The 22,063-nt window shown below is 44.3% G+C and overlaps 1 protein-coding gene across 4 annotated transcripts in view; it reads left to right on the top strand.

Annotated features, from left to right (window-relative positions):
- CRACD (capping protein inhibiting regulator of actin dynamics) overlaps nucleotides 1–22,063 on the top strand; it is a 148,568-nt gene that overhangs the window by 97,948 nt on the left and 28,557 nt on the right. For 2 of the 4 annotated variants that reach the window (XM_057546808.1, XM_057546809.1), the window contains 2 exons: nucleotides 13,555–13,690; nucleotides 21,230–21,394. In XM_057546808.1, the coding sequence (XP_057402791.1) occupies nucleotides 13,649–13,690; nucleotides 21,230–21,394 (207 nt within the window). In that variant the 5' untranslated portion in view covers nucleotides 13,555–13,648. Of the gene's footprint in view, nucleotides 1–13,554; nucleotides 13,691–15,709; nucleotides 15,732–21,229; nucleotides 21,395–22,063 lie in introns of those variants that run through there. The other 2 variants (XM_028165479.2, XM_007165291.2) reach the window with 2 other exon arrangements.

Genomic DNA, 22,063 nt, shown 5'->3' with positions numbered 1-22,063 from the left:
TTTAGCCTCCATGTGTTTGTGTTTTTTACGTTTTTTTCCCCTGTAATTCATTTCTAATCTCATAGCTTTGTGGTCAGAAAAGATGCTTGATATGATTTCAATTTTCTTAAATTTACTGAGGCTTGATTTGTGACCCAGGATGTGATCTATCCTGGAGAATGTTCCGTGCACACTTGAGAAGAAAGTGTAATCTGCTGTTTTTGGATGGAATGTCCTATAAATATCAATTAAATCTATCTGGTCTATTGTGTCATTTAAAGCTTCTGTTTCCTTATTAATTTTCTGTCTGGATGATCTGTCCATTGGTGTAGATGACGTGTTAATGTCTGCCCCTATTATTGTGTTACTGTCGATTTCCTCTTTTACAGCTGTTAGCAGTTGCCTTATGTATTGAGGTGCTCCTATGTTGGGTGCATATCTATTTATAACCCTGCTGCCGGGGGGCTGTAACACTCGGGGAGGGTGGGCCGGCCGCCGAGATGACAGGTCCCCCCACCGAGCCACCTTCCCCTTCAGCCTTCCCAGCCGTCCTGGAGCCGGTCGCAGCGCACCACTGCGGTGGAAATATGCCTGGCGGCGGCTGGTCACCCACTGGGGAGCGGTCCCCAACCGGCCCCAACCCCGGCCCCGCCCGCCCACCTCCACCCGCGGAGACGGGGGGAGAGGCACGGGGGGAGAGGCGAGGGGTGGAGGGAGGGCTGGGGGAGGGGTCAGGAGGAACGGGGAGCAGGAAAGATCCGCTGGAACGCCGGCACAGCCGGACCCGCTGCTGGGTTGAATCCTCCAGGCGGACTGCGTGGATCCCACCTGTTTAAGATGTTTTTTAAGAAAGGAATAAATGTAGTCTTGATGAGGTTATACCTGGCTGAGGTGGTTAAGTTCATGTTGGCAGGAGAGACAAGGGGCATATTTTCCTCCTCTGAAACCCTAAAATAGGAGGTAGAAATTTGGGGTGGAACAGAAAGGGGTAATTTTGAAGTAAGATGTAAGTGCAGAGTGTAACAGGCTAGCTTGGAAGGGTAAGCAGCTGCTTCCATTTACTTGAGGGTTTTTTGCCCTGCATTGGGGGTCCATGGGCATCTTGATAGAGGAGAGGGGACCTGGGGAAAGATACAGGTCATGTTTGAGGCTGCCTACTTGAAATATGTGCCTCTGGCTGACCCCACACCCCTGACCCCCTAATAATGTAAATTGTACTCTTCACTTATATGAGACACTTATTCAGTTGTCTCTCCCCGCCACCAGCACACACAGATACACACACACACACACACACACACGCACACATGCGTGCACACACCAGTGTTAAAAGTTTAAGGTCGTTTTTAGTGCTGATCCAGTACCTTCACTCCACAAGTGCTGTTAGTGTTAGATATATGACTGGACTCCAGGTCAGCTGATTTTGCACATGGTAATCCTTTTGTCTAGAACAGCCCCACCCCCATCTCCACCTCCTTCCCCCAGCTAATTCCTCTTCATCCTTCAGTTTTCTGCACAAATGCACCTTCCTCGAGGGAGCAAGCTTTCTCTGGCCCCCTGAGCCTAGATCAGGACCCCTGCCTCCAATGTTCACACAACTTCCGTAAAAGCAGGCCTGCATGCCTTGCCTTTCATCGTATTTCCAGCCTCTAGCACTGTGCCTGGCACATAGCAGGCATTCAGTAGTTATTCATTGAATGAATGAGTACATGAATCCTGCCCTTTTTACCATACTGACTCTTCCCACTGTACCAGTCAGTGTTTGTCTAATTCATCCTTCAGTTTCCCATCATGATGAAGAGTATCGCTGTCCCTCTGACCTGCTGGAAAAGGAAAATTACATGGTTGGTGTAGTGAGACAGCATGTCACCAGTGAAATTACAGTGAAGCTCAGGCTCCCTGATTACCGTGTGTGCTTAGGTCCCTTGGCCTTGCTGCTTTTCAGAAGATGAAGTCAGAAAAGACTTATTTTACTTGATCATTTATCCTCTAGCCATAGGAACCTGGAATGTGCTGAAATTGAACAGGGAGTAGAGAAGAGGTACAAAAGCATTAAATGCATGAAAATTGGGGCTAAGCAGGAGAACAAATAGAGCTGGGCTGAGTAAGTCTCGGGGAAAGAAAGATGATGAATCAGTTTTGGCTATTATTGGAGATACAAGATGTGGGAGAGCAGCAGATCAGGAGCCAGGGTCCTCTTGTGAATACAGGTGCTTTCACTCATGAGCTGTGTGACCTTAACCAAACCAGCCTCTTTATCTGTTAAATGGATATGCTGTCTTCAAGGATTATTATGAGGACAAAAAAATGCACATGACATTACACTATCTGCTATAAAAAAGCACTTTACAAATGCAGGGCATAATATTACTACTGAGATAAAGAGGTTGTCGATAACTAGCTTTCTATTTCCAGAGCATAGACCAAGACTAAATTGACTCCAACAGTGGCTAGAGAGGTTTTTTTGTTTTTGTAAAATAAATTTATTTACTTTTGCTTATTTATTATTTTTGGATGTGTTGGGTCTTCGCTGCTGTGCGCGGCTTTCTCTAGTTGCGGCGAGCAGGTGCTACTTTGTTGCAGTGCGCGGGTGTTGCAGTGCACGGGCTTCACATTGTGATGGCTTCTCTTTTTGCGGAGCACGGGCTCTAGGCACGCAGGCTTCAGTAGTTGTGGCTCGCGGGCTCTAGAGGGCAGGCTCAGTAGTTGTGGCCCACGGGCTTACTTGCTCCGCGGGCATGTGGGATCTTCCCGGACCAGGGATCGGACCCATGTCCCCTGCATTGGCAGGCGGATTCTTAACCACTGCGCCACCAGGGAAGCCTGGCTAGAGAGGTTTATGAAAAGATCTTTCTCCAGGTGGGGCATCTGAGGAGTGGAACAGGTAGCATGGAAGCCCGTGGAACCCCTACAGAGCGTTAGAGGCAGGCTAGACGATTGCTCGTCCTACGTGATCTAGGCATGGGACTGAGCCAAGGGGCTGAAGTAGATGATCCTTTGACTTCCAGTTCTGAGAATCTGTGTTTTAAGATTCCAAACTTTCTTCCTCTTCCTTGAATTTTTTATGATGTATCCTGTTTCTATTGTAATTATTAGGTGATTTGGTACTCTATAGCCTATTGAGTACCAAATATTTTCATAAACTACCAGAGTCCAGGATGAACCTCCAAGACGCCACACAAAGTGTAATCTGACTTCAGGCTCTTCCAGCAACTCTAGTTTGTTTGATGAGGATAGTTAATTGCTCTTTAGCATTTCATTTGAATGAGACTCACGGATCTGCTTAGGAAGAAAAGTGCTGATCAATTACAATTGCCCCTGTTGTTATGGAAACAAGCTGCAATTGGACTATAATTATATTTCCTTATTCCTGAAGTGAATCCCTAATCATTGCCGTGGTAATTACCCAATATCTATGGTCCCAAATTACATGATGCTTGTCCAAAAAAGACAAAGGAGGAGTAGGAGGGCTGGCCTGAGACATGTGTTAACTGTGCAGCTGCAGAGAGCCTTCTCCTTTTTTGCGTGGGGAGAATTTCCCTCTGTAGGCTCATACTCCAAGGTTAGATGATGTCAGTGGGTCTTAGATGTGCCCAGAGTTTAGAGTAGTGGCTAGAAGACTGTATCAGGTAGGATGATTTCAGTTGTAACAGAAAACACTTCTACTGGTATCTTTCTTCAACAGTAATGAAATGTATTATCTGATTCCTGATAGTCTGGAAGACTTTCCAAGTTCCAAGGTCCATTAATGAAGCAACCCAGCAACATCATCAAGATCCAGTCTGATTCCTTTTTTTCCCTCATATTTTCAGGGAGTAGGCTCTTGTCCTCAGGCTTGTTTCCTCATAGCTCCAAGATGGCTGCCACTGTTCCAGGTGTCACATGCAGATGACACAGACCAGGAACGGAAAGGGGATCATCCCTGTCTTGTGTCACATTTTATTCATGAGGAGACCTTGCCCAGAAAAGCCTCCCCCAGCAAACTTTCCCTCCCTTTTCATTGTTCCTTTCACAGCAGACCCTACTGCAAACAGTAGTTCCAGGCAACAGAACTTAAAATGGAGATGGCTCTGCTTGACTCCTCCCTGCGCTCCTTAGCACTAACTGCGCAGTGGGTGAGGGATGGAATAGCACGTCTAAGGGATAACTTTGTATTGCTTTCCTTCTCACCTTCTCTCTTTACTGTCACCTTCCAGTGCCTAAGCTCCAGGCCACAGGCCCATCACACACCCTCTATCTGATCTCTACCACTTCTGCAGATAAGCATGGGCATAGGGCACTGGACCTGGGCTTGGACATCCTAGGAGCATGGGGCGTGTCATCCTTTGCTCTCAGGCAGCAGCATGTGCCACCAAGAAAGAAAGGCAGCCTCTTGGGGGAGAAGTGATATCAGAACACCACAGAACTGTTCAAATGAGCTGTCCATGCAGATGGGCTAGGTGGGAAAGGAGAATCAAAAAGAGATCCAAAGGCATAGTGTGATGGCTGTTTTTGGTCATTCAGCTGTTAGCATCTGGTTCTTCTTCTCAACAGCACCCACATTTCCTTTCAGGGAATCAACTGCCTCACTGTGTGCCCTTCTGACAGGACATAGTGCCTGCTTCCTATGACAGAAGCCAAAAGGGCCAGATCTTTTACTTGCCCTCCCGCTGAAGCCTGGCATGAGCATGTGACCCCGCCTGGCCCATCAGTCTTTGTCTCCTAGGGCTTTGACTTGGCAGGTGGGTCCAGGAAGTAAGGACACAACCACGAGAGCAGCGTGTAACTGGGCTCTTCCCGCGGTGTGATGGCCGCTGTGGTTCCCAATGCCTAGACCTCTAGACCTCTCTTTACCCCTGTCTTTCTCCAAGCTTTGACTCTAGCTTTCGTTGTTCTTTGAGTCCTCACTGTTCATCTAGTAGATTTTCTTTTGGTTGAGTGAGACAAAGTTAGTTTCTGTTAACTTCCAACAAAGAACTATAACTGACACAGAAAGAAACCTGAAAAGCTTGGTGAGAGAGAGAGAGAGACACGGCATGAAATAGAAGGTGGGAAACAAAGCCTGGAGCAATTCCCTGGTTTGAGTTGAAAAGGAGGCCTGGAAGGAACCTTTAAAGGTGCTGAACATCCTGACTTGCCCACCCTTTGGCTTCTCAGAACTTTCTCTGATGTCCTCCTACATAGGCCTGCCCTCCCTGAAAAATACCCACCATCAGAAAATATTTCCCCTCCTCCCATCAGTATGTTTGCATCATGCTTTCACTCCCTCAATGACCTCTCCATGGGAAACACATCCGGTTAACTACCCTTCAGTGTTAATTCTTTACTCATCCATTTAAAAAAAACTTATTCACAAACTTTATTTGGTAAAGTTCTATGGGAGAAACAAAGATAACAGATGTGATCCCTGCCCTCACGAAACTCCTAGTACTGTGGTGGAGACAAGATGATACCATTATCATTATTAGAATCACATCTGTGGAGCATTTTACAATATGCAAAGCACTTTTATTTTCCCTCTCATTTAAGGCATGATTATAGTAACCATAACATAGACATGTATGTAACAGGAGATGCATGCATAGGGCTTTCAGTGGGAGAAAAGATCCCCTTCTTCCAAGGAAATAGGAAAGGCTGTGTGGGGTTGATAAGATGTGAGCTGGACCTTGAAGGATGGTTAGGACCTGAACTGAGAGATTGGCCTTGGGCAGTCCATCCATGGGGAGGAAGAACCCATACAGTGACAGAGCCCAGAGAGGGTATTCGGGGAACCGAATGGTTGGGTTTGCCTTACAGGATGTTTGAAGTAGGGTAACATTTGATAATAATAGGTAACACTTCTATAAGAACTTAGCTCATTTAATCCTAACAAAAGCTCCAAGAGGTGGGTCCTATTATCATCCTCATTTTCAGATAAGGAAACTGAGGCACCTGGAGGTTTAGTGACTTGCCCAAGGCCACACAGCTAGAAGTGGGAGAACCAGGTTTCACAAGGAGGCACACTGGCCCGAGTCCGAGCACTAAATCCCTGCACTGCATGGATTTCACAGAGCCAGAGTGGTTCAGGGTCCTTAAAGGCCAAACATGAAGAGCATTAAATGCCAAGCAACCGTTACAGCTTCATCTGGTAGGACTTTGGCAAAAAAGGAACCACTAGAGGTTTCTGAGCTGGCAAAGTAATTGCTTGAAGATTGATGTAGGATTTGAGAGGAAGTGGAATTGGAGAGGACTTCAGCTGGAGACCGTTTACAGGTGTCAATCATATTACAGAAATAAGCAGAGGATCCTCTGAGGGCAGTCGAAAGGCCAGCGAGTATTACTGTCACTGCCCCCCGGGTTTCAGTTCTGTCTTGATCAAGTCTCTCCCTTCACCTCCCGGGGCCTTAGCTTCTTTGTCCGAAAGGATTCCAGCTGTGGCCTCCGTGATCACAGAGTCAGCAGAGACTGCTGGCTGTGCCAGGGCTGCCATCTGCCAGAGCTGCCGCTGCCCTGGATTCGCAGCTCCCTCTCTTGGCGCTCGTTTCCGTTAGAGACCCACTAGAGGTGCGACAAGCAGTTCTCCGGGCCTCCAAGCACAGTCGTGGAGGAGTGTGGCAGGCAGAATCCAGTGCAGGCCTAAAATGGGTCCGGGAGCTCAGGATTTGCAGTGCTACTCATTGATTTCTGTATTGTTTTTGAAAGATTTCTGCCTGTGAAAGGACAGATAATGTTACTCATTAAGGTCTTTTGCACAATACCTTTCCCCTAACCTGGGTCTGACCTTACTTGCAAAATAATATAGCACAGAACCTGAGGGATGATAGTAACACAGAAATAGGAAAGATTGGAGTTTTGTGGGAAACGCTTGTTGAGTTTGGTTTTGTTCATGTTGAGTTTGCAGAGACAGTGGGATAGCCAAGTAGCTGGAGACACATGGGTAGAAGAGAGTGTAGTATTGGAGTTAGATAGACAGTTATTAAAAGTGATTGTTAAAGCCCAAAGAGTAGCCTCAGGTCGTTCTACCATCTCTGCCTTTGGAAAGATAACCATAGGAGTCAGTGAAGAGTTGAGGAGAAGATGAAAAGCTGGCCTCCATGGGCTGATTAGAAGCCTCTGATTCGATGTTTGGAATCCCAACCTCTCTGCCTATAACAATATTATCAATGATAACAACAACAAAACCTTTCTTTGCATAAAGGCCCCAGGAACTTCTGCTCTTTGGACCTCTGAGTCCAAACAGACCATTTTTCTGGCGTCTGTAAGTCATGGCTCTGCGATTCTTCTCTAAGCTTATGAAGACTGTTCCTCAGAGCCCAATGTTGTTCCAAATTTCCCAAGTGGGCCTCTTTTCCTCTCCTTCTAGAGTTTGCTTTTCCCACATGTGCTTGACATTTGACCTCAGATCTTGTTTTCATTAAGATGTCTGTTAAATGACTGTATTGACAATCCTTCAGTTACAAGTTAAAAATCTGGGGGATTTTAGAGGTCTTTATATATCTCACAGCCGACCAACAGGCTACTCTGTATTCTAAGCATCACAAGAAAAGCTTCCCACACAGCAAGTCCCATTTCTTCCATCTGATCAGATAGTCTGAGGGTAAGTTGCGGCACTGAGGCTCAGAGGCCCCTCGCCTCTTGGCTCACTCGTAATAAATGGAAGGGCGGAGAATTGGCCTACTTTGCAATCAGTTGTGAAAGATCTTTAAATGTCAAGAGTAAAGAAGTCCAGATGAACTCGGCTAAGGTACAATTTGTGGTAAATTGCCCCTCCATCTCCTAATCATGTAGTTTATAGTTCCCAGCTGGTTAAGGACAAAGATTCCCACCAAGCTCTTTGTTCATTAGAACATAATTTCAAGCTGAGATCGCCACACGTGGGCTATTCAGTTTCCATTCCAACCCTGCCTCAAAATCTGGAACTTGGGGCAACATTCTTACCCACTCTTTGTCTCAGCTTCCTCTTCAGAGAAAAGGAGATAATCTACATTGTAGAGTTGTTTGGAGCCGACATTGGTAACCAGGATTACCAAAGATCTAAAGTTACACAAATTGCCAAGGATGTAATGTTAACTTGCATTATGTAAACTGAATTATTTAGAAGAGAGTGTTCATTAGTGTAACTAATAAACCAATGACCATTCTCCTGCACTGTTTCTTCTCAGAGCTTTAAAAAGGGACAAAAACCAAATATAGGAAGAAAAAGGTACAAATGTTTTTCATCACTTTGAAAAGTAATCCTCTTAAGAACAATGGCCTTATCAAAAAGTAGGTTCTGTCATGTGTAGAAACGTAATAAATATCAAAAAAATTATTTAGTTACTTTCACTTCCGGCTGTGATGAAGCAGCTTGTAGCAAATCGGTGCTCCCACCAAGAACAACTGGAAATACATATAAAATATTAAAACAGAGACGTCTGTTTGAAGGTGTCAGATTGCTGCTAAGGCACCAGACTTGAACAGTGAGATCCTGGAGAGAAGGGAGGCCCATTGAGTTGAGGCCAACTTTCTGCATATTGCTTCTCTCCTGTTGGCATTAGTTGACTCTCAGGGTGCAGGTCAAGAGACCAAAAAGGCTCAGGGTGGCTGCCAAGAGGAGGAGAAGGCAGCAGAGCTGTAGGCAATCTCATGGAGCTGGGAACACGAAAATTAGAGTTTGAGGCTGCCATGACAGCCAGGACTTGAGGGACTAAGTTCCCCCCAAGAGAAGAGAAGCCCAGAATGAACCTAAATCTAGGCAACAGTTTTCCTTTTGAGGAATCTGTTGATACAGCTGCACAGGAATGCAGGCTGAAAAACAGGGCAGTCTAGGGTGCTGGAAAGACAAAAATTGGAGTTTGAGAATCCACCAAGGAGAAGGGCCTTAGGAAATAACCCAGATTCTTAGTTAAGACTCCGGGAGGCCTGTACCCTACAAGTGGGGACGAAGCAGAGGTAGTCTGAGCCTGACAAAGATTGCTAACCAGCCAAGATCAGCTTGGTTTCTGATTGGATTGAGGTGTTTTTGCTCCTTTGCTGCTTGCTAGAGGAGCGAGCAAGTCCTCTCTGAAAGGAGAGAACCCAGCCTCTACAGTTTTTTGTGCATTATGTGCAGAATTCAATTAAAAAATTACCAGGCAGTTAAGAATCAGACTATGAGGAAAACAAGATAATAGAAATAGACCCAAAGGGGGCTAAGATATTGCAGTTTCATACAGAGCCTTTTAAACAATTGTGATTAATATATTCAACAAAATAGTTGACAAGGTGGATAATTTCACTAGAGAACTAGAATCTATTAAAAAGGATCATATGGAAATTCTTTTTTTTTTAACATCTTTATTGGAGTATAATTGCTTTAAAATGGTGTGTTAGTTTCTGCTGTATCACAAAGTGAATCAGCTATACATATACATATATCCCCATATCCCCTCCCTCTTGCGTCTCCCTCCCACCCTCCCTATCCCACCCCTCTAGGTGGTCACAGAGCACGGAGCTGATCTCCCTGTGCTATGCGGCTGCTTCCCACGAGCTATCGATTTTACATTTGGTTGGAAATTCTTGATTTGAAAAATGCTACTGATAGTAAGAACTCAGTAGGTAGTTTTAACAACAGACTGGACACCACTAAAGAGAGGATTAATGAGCTGAAAGCTAGGTCAGTAGAAAAATCCAGACTGAATCATACTGAGTAAAAAGAACAACAGATACAGAAAAGAGCATGAAAGACATATGGCTCATGTTGAAAAGGTCTAACATTGGAGAATCAGAGGGGGAATAGAGAAAAACGGGGCAGAAGCAGTATTTGAAGAAATAATGGCTGAGAATTTTCCCAAACTGATGAAAGACACCAAGCCACAGGTTTAAGGAGTATTATGTACCCTAAGCTAGATAAATTAGAAGAAATTCACACCTAGTCACAACAGACTAAAACTGAGAAAACCAAAGACAAAAATCTTAAAGTCAGCTATAAGAGACAGACTGCTTGTCTTTTCAAAGAAGCAGTAATATAAGTGCATCTATAGAAATTCTATAGCTAACATCATAACTTAAGGTAAAATATTGAATACTTTTAATATTCACCATTACCACTTCTATTTAAGTTCATGTGAAGATCCTAGCTAATTGCAGTATGGAAGGAAGGGAGAAAGGAAGGAAGGGAGGAAGGAGAGAAGGAGATTGAAAATGAACAAATAAAACTCTTTTGTCATAGATAACATGATTGTATACATAGAAAATCCAAAAGAATCAACAGTCATATTATTATGATTAACAAATTTAGCTAAGCCTAGTTATAACATCAATAATCAATAACCAAGTGATACTTTAATATTCTACCAATAAACAATTAGAAAAATAAAAATTTTAGCCTATACCATTTACAGTAGATTTAGAAACATCAAATATGTAGGAATAAATCTATCAAAATATGTAAAAGACCTCTATACAGAGAACTACAAAACATTATTGAGAGTAAGTAAAGAGGATCTAAATATTAATAAATGAAGGAATATCCAGTGTTCGTGGATTAAAAGATTGACTATTGTAAAGATGTCAGGTATCCCATAGTTTATCTATAGATCCAATGCCATCACAAAAGTAATCCTAGGAGTGTATTAGAGTCTGTGTGTGTGTGTGTGAGTTTATGTAGAAATGCAGAGACAAGAGTAGCCATCTGGGAAAAAAAAACAAAGCTGGAGAACATAAACTGCTAGATATCAAGACTCATTAAAAAGCTACAGTAACTAAGACAGTGTGGTATTACTGCTGTAAAATCAGACAAATAGACCCGTAGAACACAGTCCAGAAACAGGTTCACACGTATACAGTCATTCAATTTACGGCAAGTCACTCATTGTCTTTAAGCCTCAGTTTCCTCATCTATAAATAGGCTTAATAATAGTGCCTTCCACATAAGGTTTAAATATTATATATCACAAGGATTTAGGTGTTATATTAAAGAAGTTAGCACACATGGAGGGGACATAGCAAGTGCCCAGTAACATTTAGCCAGTATTAATATTACCACTGTGACTACCGCTATTATTATAATTATTACTACTACTACTATTACTATTCATTTTCTCTATTTTTCAGTAAGATCATCTGGAAGTGGGGAATGTGGGGACATTAAACCCTGGTTGGCAACAAGGAATATTTGGGGCAACACAGAAGAGCAGGAAACTGTCAGTTCTTAGCCTTCCTGGAAAAAAGAATTAGAGCAGAGAGTTAAATTTCACGATTCAGTCAAAAGATTGACTTGGAAACTGGAAGGGAACTTGGCCTAGTGCTGGTGTATAATGTACATACAACTGTGAGACATTAGTAAGCATTTATTAAGCATCTAAAGTGGACTTGTCCATATATGTGTTTATAAGAATATTTGAGAGCCTGTGTGCGTATGTAAGCCATTTGTAAAAACACTGTGTAGAAAATGAAGTCAGTTACCTCTTCTTTCATCTGAATCATAGCCAGGGATCTGAGAAAAAAGTTTAGACACAATATTAAAAGGTTTGATTCCATAACTTTGAATGGAAAGTTTATTTCATAGCATCTTTAGGTGAACTTGGAAGTTCATTTTGTAGCATAGGTCACAAAGTCTCTGAGGACAGGGAGATAGTGATACATTTAATTTCCTTTTCATATTCATATTCATATCTTAAAACAATGCCTCATATTTCATAAAGTGGGTTGCTGCTATATAGTGCCTTGTGCTATTTAGCCGAAGGCTTACCCATTATTCCAGCTATTTAGTGTCTCCAGCCCTCCCATATTCCAGCCCACATGGCTGGAATTGGCATCCTGTTTTCCTCTCCCACTGATCCGCCCAAACCCCATCTCACTCATGGGAAGGAATACTAGAGACCTTCCACCACTTTAAAACACTTCAGCTGCCTGGCCTGGGATTGTATTCAGCAGATCTAAATTCTGTTTCTTATGCTACAACTTCTATTTAGGTGACTTTAAATAAGGTTATTTACTCCCTGAGTTTTATTTGCAACAAAATACTGGTGATGAGATAATGAAAGTAAAACTCTCAGCACAGTGTTTTCATCAAAGTAGGGATTGGTGGTTATTATTATTATGGCCGGGGGCTTCCCTGGCGGTGCAGTGGTTAAGAATCTGCCTGCCAATGCAGGGGGACACGGGTTCGATCCCTGGTCTGGGAAGATCCCACATGCCGTGGAGCAACTAAGCCCGTGCGCCACAGCTACTGAGCCTGTGCTCTAGAGCCTGTGAGCCACAACTACTGAAGCCCACGTGCCACAACTACTGAAGCCCGCGCACCTAGAGCCCATGCTCTGCAACAAGAGAAGCCACCGCAATGAGAAGCCCGCGTGCCACAACGAAGAGTAGCCCCCGCTCCCCGCAACTAGAGAAAGCCCGTGCGCAGCAACGAAGACCCAACGCAGCCAAAACTAAATAAATAAATTTTAATATATATATATTATTATTGCCGAAGATCACACAGCTAGGAGGCTCACATCCAAGTCTTCTGTTTCTAAACCTCATATGCTTTGTTACCATGCTGCTCGTAATTTGGCAAATTTGATGAAAAAAATTTGGTACTCAGTCTTTCCAAGTAGGTCTAAACTTGGTCGGGACCCTGCCTGCTGCATTTCTGTAATTCAGTTCAGAGGTACAGCTGGAGGCCCGCTTCCCCCAGTACTGCGTCTTCTTTCTTGCCCTAGGTCACTGATAAAACCTCCAGGTGGAACCCCTTTCTGGGGAGGGGAGAGGGAGAAGTGGGGCTCTCTCACCCCTGAGAGAGCTGCCTGTGTGCCTGGCATCACGGAAATGTGCCTGCCTTGCCTTATGGGGAGTGTGTGATTCTGCCCCTGCGTGTTCCTCCCCAGAGGTAACTTAATTTCCAAGATCAAGTAAGGAACAGCTGGTGTCTGCTGCTTCCTCCTGCAGTTCACCCAGCCTGTACCTCCCAGTCAGGTAGAAGTCCAGATTTCCTTGAAGTCCAGACTTCTTTGAAGTCCAGCCTTTCAACTGAAAAGTGTTTATTGTTGGGTACCTACCACCTATAAGCTGCCCAGTGCATGCCACCCATTAGAAGCTCCCTAACACACATTTCTCCTCCTCTTCTCTGAATTCCTAGAGTCTCGACAGAGAGACTCTTTATTCCTATAGTCTCTGTAGCAATTCCAGTCCTCATCAAGTCTTTGTTTTAGAGGTATATATCTTTCTTTCACTTTGATCGCAATCTGAAAGAAAGAAACTCTTGCCTCTTACTTCCAGATCTGCATGTTACTTAAAAAGTACTTGTTGACAAGACTTTACTGGGGTAAAACTGACGGTGACAGCTCGTCAGGAGAAAGGCTCCTACAGTTAACATTTCTGCAGTGCCTTCTGTCCTGGGTTCTCTACAAACAAGTAGCAGTCTGAGTTCTCCCACCGAGTGGCTCTGCAACATTGCTGTGTTGGAGACATGCTCCCTTATTCCAGCGGGACCCTTCTGTCTACCCAGCTGCTTGGCTGACCTCTCACAGAAAAGGACACCATGCTGGAAGTGCTTTCTGAATGAGACAGGGGATGTGGGTGGAGTCCCCTAAATCAGGAGGAAAAGGAAATTGAATTGCCAAAAGGAATCTTATCATCCTAATAAAATGAAGCACATGATTTGCATTCCAGGTCCTTCAACTATTCTGTGGGAACCCGGGCGTTTTCCCATGACAGTATTTTTATCCCTGATGGGGGAGCAGAAAGTGAGCAGACAGTTCAAGCAATGTCACAGGACAACATCCTGGGCAAAGTCAAAACTCTTCAGGTAAGACAGCTTGAGATTGGAAGGTCAGAGCCATAGGGAAGGGGCCCGGCTATGGAGGGAAGTGGGAAAAGTTCCTAACTTGGCCTTGAGTAGTGGATTGGGAGGTCCAGGGGGTAGCTCCTGGGGAGAATGTCTGCTTTCTCAAACCTCACTCAGTTTTCTGGAAGCCTCCGTCCACCTGTGAGAGGTTCACTATCACCATTGTACCCACCTACATAACACGCCCTCTCCTTTTCTCTCAAGTTGTTCCCTCATTTTTAACTGGACTTAATGAGGACAAGTGCCCTAGAGAGGCTGCAGAACTTGGGTGAGAGGAAAGAGCTCCTAACCGTTAAGTGTTGGCCATAATCCCTGAGCACAGGGTTGACTGTCAGCTGGGGGTAAGCACAGCAAGCGTTCCCTTTCCAAGTCTCCATACTTGGCCAGTGAATGGTAAGACTCTTTATTATTCTGTTGTGTTTGTAAATCTGGCTGCCTTGAGCCACCCTGTCTCAGAGGGGTGCTGTGAAGCTCTTCAGCTTCGCTCCTGTTCACACTGCAGAGTTGGGCAGTTTTCCTACATAAAATTGACTCAGATGGTATCTCCTTAAGAATGAAAATATAATAAAATAATTTTTCACTAAATGAGATTGAAATAACGGGAAATCCAGGAAAAGCAAGGGGAGCAAAGACCCCTGGGATCTGACCAAGTAAGTCTGCCCGAGTGCTCAGTAGAATTCACTCACCCGACAGAAGTGCCTAAGCAAGCACTTCTCTGAGCCGGGGGTGCTTGGAAGCAATGCAGACTATGAACAGGGGGCTATGGTCCGCTGGTTTCCATCTAAGTCTACAACAACGAATGAACCAATAAATGAATGAGTGAATGAACCAGCAAAAACATAAAAAATAAAGGGGACAGCTGGCTTGAATAGCTACTGACACTCAAATTTTTCTATTTTCTTGAAACATTCTTGTTTCTACTGATTATTAGCTATGTATTTTGTGATCTCTGTTTGGTTACATATTCCACACACACTCAGCTGAATATAGCATATGGTGAGGTGGGAAATAGCCAACACCCTGAAACCACACCCAAACTTGCCTAGATCTTTGTACCTACCACACCACTGCCCAAGGCCATAGTCCTGCCCTCAGAACTAACCTAGGCACTTCCTTCAAATTTCAGCTTTCCTAACTAGCTCCCCCGTTCTTGGTTCTTGCTGGTTGTACTGCTACACGTTTTATAGACTCAGAAGAAAAAGTAAGCTGTCTCTTCTCATAAGCTGGAGAAGGGGGAAGGGTGTGACGGCCAAAGAAAACCTTGATCCCCTTCCTCCTTACCTTTCCTTCTTCAAGTCTTTTATTTCCTGGAATATTATTGCTGCGAAGTAATGAACCCTCATAATATTCCCTTTCTAAGGGGAATGACTTACAGATTTCAGTCTACAAAACAACTGTATTTTACAAGGGCTTTCAAGGAGTTCTTTAAAAATTAGATTAAAAAAAAAAATTAGATAATAGTCTGTCGTCTTAAATGGTATCAGCTTTGTAATGTCACACCACCTGCCACTGCCACTCCAAGAAGTGGATTTTGAGTTGTAAAAAATAGATAATTCCTCAGTATTGAAAACACAGAAACTCCATAGAAATATGTGAATGCCAGTTGTTTGTGTTAATGATGTAAGCCATAAGTTTAAAGAATCTGATCTCATAACTAATAAAATGTAAAACAACTAACTTCCCTGAAGCAACAATTCTGTTAAAACAGGAGAAGAAATGTGAGTAAAGCAGAATAGCTGTCTAATTTGAGTGCTCTCCTTTGGACATTATCTACTCATACAAGGTCTGCCTAATTTTGCTTCTGCTGCATGGATTCAAAAGCTTCCTTACAGCTCTAAAGTTATGTTTTTAAACAATAAAATAAGAGACTTTTGCTCTTCGAAGAGGGAAATGGGGACCATTATCATAGCAAATGTGATTTTTGGAGTGACATAAGATATAACTGTATCACCCCCAAAAGACTGTGCTTTTATTTTTCAGTCGACTAAGCAGTATGTTCCTGGTAAGTCGTAGAAATAGTAGTTAACTTTATTAACTTGCATGAATGCTTTGCATTTTTCCATAAAAACGTTATGCTGGTATTGATGCTTAGTAAGCAGCATAAAAGACCGCCCCCTCGTAGACTCCAGCATGGAATGAGGGTGTTTAGTTACGTCAGAGGCATGTATGTTTTTTATGTCTGAAATTGTCTTTGTGTATGTGTGTATGTTTATTTTAAAAAGAGAGAGAGAAGTAATGGCTAACACCTATTTGACAGTAAATGTCCTAGCAAGCTGATTTGCCACCATTATTAAGACATTCTTTTGAAATGAGATTTCTACTGGAATGTCATTTAAAAAAAAAAAATGCCATTTTTCTCTGGCTTAAGAAACTTCCTAGTCCTTGGAAACCGGAGCCACGCCTGTAATGACTGCACTTGGAAAGGTTGCCCCCTAGTGTCCACACGTAGTCATCTCAGCCAGAACTGTCCTATGTTGCACCCGTGATGGTTAGTATCTGTCTGCTAATGCTGAGTACAGGATGACTGAACACAGCATAAATAAGCCTGCTCTTCTCTGAACAAAGTGAATCTACCACCTACCAAAATTTCTGTGGCAAGCAATTGAACCTTTAAAAGAAAAATTACTTTTTTCCCCTGAGTATAAAAATAATTCGTGTGCAGAGTGAGAACAGATTTTAATATATAGGACAGTTACAGGGACAGAAACAACAGTGGTGTCCTTTTTGAGGACCCTATCCATAACAGTCAGTTGTTCTATGGCCAGTGGGTGAAATAAAAAGCCCCCGCCAGGCCTCTGCCACCACCTAGCTGCGTGGCCTTGGAGCAGTTCATTTAACCTCTCTGACCTTCATGTGCCCTATCTGAAAAATAAGAGGATGCATGTGATGGATGATCTGAAGGGCCCCTCCAGTTCTTAAAATTGGCCATTTATACAAAATCACTGTTCACCTGCTATAGCACAGAGTGGCTTTGTAAGCTTTGCACTTCACTGCATTTGGACCACAATGACCTTGATGTTCCCTACAGCTGCCCAGAGCACAGATCAGGGAGGTGGCTGTTTATTTCAGATCAAACCAGGCTGTGAAGTATGTATGCACCTGTCGATGATAAGACTCAGGAACATCACAGTCTAAGCCTGTAAGTGATCTTTTAGAATTATACCAGATCTTTGTCAGAAAATGCTTAGTCTGTTAGCCCACGGACTGTTTAGCTCAGGAGGGAAAACCTCCATATTCAGTAGCTGCTATCTCCTGCTGAGCTGGATTTCACTTTAAAATGCCAAAGTGTCTTACCTTTGAGGATTTGGGCACCTAACGCAGCTGTCGAGGACACAAAGAATAAATAGCTGCTCTTAGCCACTTCTGCACAGAGCGAACGTCTTTAAATCTGTGTGCTTTTGATTTTGCTTGTTCTTTTAAATTCATTTTAACTATGGGAGTATACGTAGTTCGCTCAAGAGGACAGCAACTTTATTCTTCTTCTGCCTTGTTCTTACAGACGTGGTCTGAAGGATGGCTGTGAAAAGTCTGGGGAAATCTAAACTGGCAGTGTGAGAGCTGCAGAATATGATGTGCTTGGAATTTCCACACCATAGGAGAAAAGCCTCATAAATATGGATGTGCATTCCTATAACATCGTTCTCCAACATTCCATATTACAACAAAATGGCCCCATTTGGGTGAATAAAATATCGCCCCTTTTAGCTCACATTCCAGTCTAACAGTAACTCCATTCATAGCCACAAGTAACATGGACTCAGTTTAGGCACAGCGGTTCCACTCTCCCCTCTGGCTATTATCTCAGTACATATAAAGAATCCATGGGTATGTAAAAAATATATATCTATATATGCAGGGAGTGGTAATAGTTTATTTTCCTGAAAACTTAAGGGCAAGCTCATCTCAACAGACTGGTTTTCAGTGATTGCTCATATCACAGTTCTTCCCAGGACCATGCCTGAATGGTGCGCAGAATAAAAGTCACCAAAAAGCCACATTTATCCCCATACTCAATTCACTCGACACCTGAGATTGCCAGATAGGTTTCAGCAGTCACCTTTTAGTTGTCAGTAAACCACACAAAGTGTCCAACAGCCCAGTCTCCTTCGAGTCAGCTGAAGGAAGCATTTGGAGCAGGAACCACAGGGCAGGTGCAAGAGCCTTGGCCTCGAGAGCCCAAGGCTCAGTCACCATGGCCTTGGACCTTCAGCCCTGGCCTGGCCTGTTCCACTGTCTCGTCCCCAACCACTGCAGGGTGTGTCTGTGAAGACAGTCCTTTGTCTGGACAGAGAGGCTGCAGCCCTATCCCTAGACGATGGCCGTCATTTCTTTCATGACCTGGGTCCTCCCCTCCTCCATCCCACACCCACCTCCCAAGCTCCCTAGCCAGCAGCCCGAACTTGTTTTCTCTAGAGGGATTTTAAATCCAGCTGTTTTATGGAGATGCTCATCGTTACTCTCAAAGGCAACAGCATTGTGTTTCTTTTGCCAGGATGCACATATCTGTGACATAAATCAACCCTCTGGTATACACACACATTCTCCCTCCCTCCCTGCCTCCCGCTTCCTCTTCCTTCTTTCCCATCCACCTTCCCCACCCCGACCCCACTCCCTTCAGCTGTTGTACCTGCCACCAAGGCTGCAGCTTCTCCTCCCTATGCCTCTTCTCTGCCCCCTGCACCCTCCTCTCAATTTGCCTCTTTCTTTAACTCTCTACTTCATTTCTTAATATCACTCTCTCCATTTCCCAGCTTTGTCCCATGCACCTTATTTCACCTGTTCTTATTGCATCTAATATTTTTTCCCATTTTCTCTTTCATTTTCCATTGGCAGCCATGATACCCATCCCATCTTTGGAGTTTATTTCAATCCAGACTGGGATTACATTTGGCCATATTTTCTTTTTTTCTTTTTTTTTTTTTTTTTTTTTTTTATCCTAAGCATCAGGGTGGACCAGTGTCAGTGTTCTAAAAAGTGCCCTAATGAAGAATAATATCAGCATATTCATTCTTTTCTGTGATGGTGGCAGAAATCCTAAGTAAAGGGCATTTAGGGTATCAAGCCAGGTTCTCCTTGGAAGCTCATTCAAGGATTATTCTTTCCATTATAAGTAGAAGAAATACCCTCATCTCAGACATTCAAGAGCATTGGTAGATGGCACACCCTGACAGCAGGGGGTCTGGGTCTAAGGTGATGGGGAAAGTTTCCAGCTCTTGGCCAGCACTCCTAGAGAAGGGATAACTGGTCAACCAAAGGCTGGGCTGGGAGTCCCAGAACGAACCCCTGCTCAGGCTGTCATTAGGATGCTGGAACTCCTCCTGCCACTTCTGCCCACGTCCCCGTCCCTCTCCCACAGGGTAGCAAGTGAGACGGGCCTGTGGCTTTGTTACACCGTGTCCTCTTCGTCTGATACCATCGGCTGTTCTAACTGTGCCTGCTTATTGATCTGCTTAGAGTAGATACTAACTGCCGCTTCCTGCTAAACTTGTTTTTAGAAGATACCCTTTTTCAGCCTTCTCCTCCCCAAAACCCTTTTAGGCTGCTCAAGCTGTACTTCACTGGCTGAACTCAGGCTTTTGATGTGTGCTCCCTCCCTGGGGTGCCAGGGGAGCCAGGCTCAGGCTGAGATACCAGCAGATCAAATACGAGTCCTTGTCTCTCTGTGCTCCTGACTTGGCATGCTGGGGTGCGTGCCCCCGGGATGTGGGGAGGGGGGCCTGGGGCTCATCTCTTTTCATGTCTCTGCAATCTCACCATCCACCATGCAAGGCCGAGGGGGAGCTGAGTGAAGGTGGGTGGATTTGATACCCTGGAGTTGAGAGAGAGAAGGGGCATATTTCCCTCGAGGGAGTCCTCTGCTGGGGAACTTCAGTGAGGTAGTAAAAATGCTGCATCCTCTCTTCCTTTCTGCCCCTAAAAGAAGGAAGTGCGACGTTAAATTTATGAGAACCAGTGGAGTGCAATGAAAATAACACTGAATGTGGTTTAGAAGACATGGATTCAAATCCCTTTGGGACCACTCATTCTTTCCATAAGCTTGGGCCGGTCACCTCTCCCCACTGGACCTCTGACTTTTTTTGTAAAGTGAGGGGGTTGGATAATGTGATTGCTAAGGCTTTTTGCAGCTTTGTGGGATTAAATATTGGCCACATTAGAGATAAATATCAGATAATGTAGTCTCTATTTTTTTTTTCCTTTGAAGCATAAAAAGACTGTGAAACCCAAGTACCTAGATCTAGAGCAGTAATTCTCAGCCGGAGGCGACTTTAGCCCCCAGGGGACATTGGACAAAGCCTGGAGGCATTTTTGGTTGTCTAAACAGGTTGAAGAGGGGTTGCTACTAGCATCTGCTGTCCTGGGGTGATGCTAAACGTCCTGCAGTGCACAGGACAGCTCCCACAACAGAGAATTATCTGGCCTCAAATGTCAGTAGCGCCGAGCTTGAGAATCCCTGATATAGATAAAGGCAGTAGTTTGTACAATATGTTCGATTCAGTACAGTAATCTTTCAGATGACCACGGCTTACCTCTTTTTCTTCCTGAGTGTCATTCACTTTCTCTACCCATTAAATATTTTATATCTAATATATCTAGCCCATTAAATATTTTGCCTCTTATTAAAAACTATTATGTTTATATATTTTTCTTCAGGGAATAGAATTTCTTTTTTTAACCTGGCTTTTCTTTAATTCTGAATACTATTTATCTTCCTAATTTCTATCCCGTTTTTCCCTCCTTCTCCCCATCCATTCAGCTCCCTCCCACCAGTGATCAGTCCCTCTTTGGCCCTTCCTCTGGCCTCCTTCTCTGTCCCTTACCCACTTGGTTCCTTCTGGCCCGTAGGGCACAGTGGGTAGCTGCAGCAAGGCGAAGAAGCCGTCCTATTGGCAGGACAAGATTGCTTCCATTTTTTCCGTGAACTCAGCATCAATCATGGAAAGACTTGTGGGTCCTGGGGCCTTCTTCCATTTGGCAGTGGTACCCACTGTAACCCGAACAGGATGTTCAAGCTAGGGGCTGGTGAGGAAGGTAGATGAAACATAAATATTCAAGGGGAGTATGTCCAAAAAGGCTGAAGGGTTCCCTTCTTTGTGCAACCACAAGGGTCTTGATTTCCCCCAGTGGTTTCTGCATTTCATGAAACGATTTTCTATCCAATTTTGGTACCCTTAAAAGACTTTTATATAAATAAACTCATAGGTTAATCAAAAAATTTTTGTCATACCCAACTTTTGGTCTCTCTTCGCCCCTGGAAATGTTGGCATCTCCATGAAAGAGGTGGCTGGATGAAAAAGCTCATGGCTCGAAGGTGGGAGAGAAATACCAGGAAACAAATTCAGTTATTACAGGACCGCATCAGGGTTTACTGGCATGGTGTCTAGTCTGGAAACCGGTCGTGTACAGAATATGCCTCAGTGCCTGCTAGCTATGGGGAATCTGGCTGTGGTTATTGTGAACCGCTTCACTGCTTCAGAACGTCTTTCTTTTGTTTCTCTCCAGCGACAGTTGGGCACGAACATCAAGTTTGGGCAGCCACCACCCAATGCCATTCCCATGAAGAAGGCAGACAGTGGCGAGGCTCACTTGGAAGAGGATCCGTTCCTGACCAGTCCCATGGAAATTGTGGCTCAGCAGGACGTCATCCTCTCAGACACCGAGAACAAAGTAAGGCTCCTCCAGGGAATGACTTGATTGCTAATAAGCCCAGGAGGGTGCTGGGCAGTGGACAGGGGCATCAGTAACCCTGGGGTCTGCAATGTGGGGAATAAGGTGGGTGAAGCTTTCCTGATGAGTAGCCCAGGGCTGGAGGGCACTTCCCGGGCCAGTGCCTTGATCTGCAGTGGGGCCAGCTTGGAAGAGGGGGAGGCAGGGGAGAAGTGCCCCTCGCACCAGCTCTTCCCAGTGTCTTCCACTTACTCTCGGAGACTCGGGCTGACCCACCTCTTCTGGGAGCCTTGCCCGGCCTCACCTCCAAGCTGCACTATCTCCTCTGTGCCTTCACTGTGCATCCTTAGTGCTCCTTACACATCTGTACTCCGTCTGTATCTGGGTCCACGTAACTATTTTCTCTGCATCTCTAAACGTTGAGTTCCTTGAGGACAAACTGGATCTTACATGTCTCTGCCTCCCCAGGACATCGTTACTGCTTACTTAGGAGCACTGAATGATTACTTGTCGAATTGGACTAACTTAAAGGGAAATGAGGAAAGAAGTAGGTGCTCAATAAGGCAGAACATATCAAACAGACCAGCTTGAAGTCTACTTAGTGTGGAAAGAAAGTCACACTGCTCCAGCACTGTCCTATCTAAATTTGGTCTCTTGACACTTTGAAAG

The sequence above is a fragment of the Balaenoptera acutorostrata genome, chromosome 5, assembly GCF_949987535.1.
Source record: "Balaenoptera acutorostrata chromosome 5, mBalAcu1.1, whole genome shotgun sequence".
Taxonomy (NCBI): domain Eukaryota; kingdom Metazoa; phylum Chordata; class Mammalia; order Artiodactyla; family Balaenopteridae; genus Balaenoptera; species Balaenoptera acutorostrata.
The sequence above is the reverse complement of the archived record's forward strand: the minus strand, read 5'-3'. Positions and strand labels throughout refer to the sequence as shown.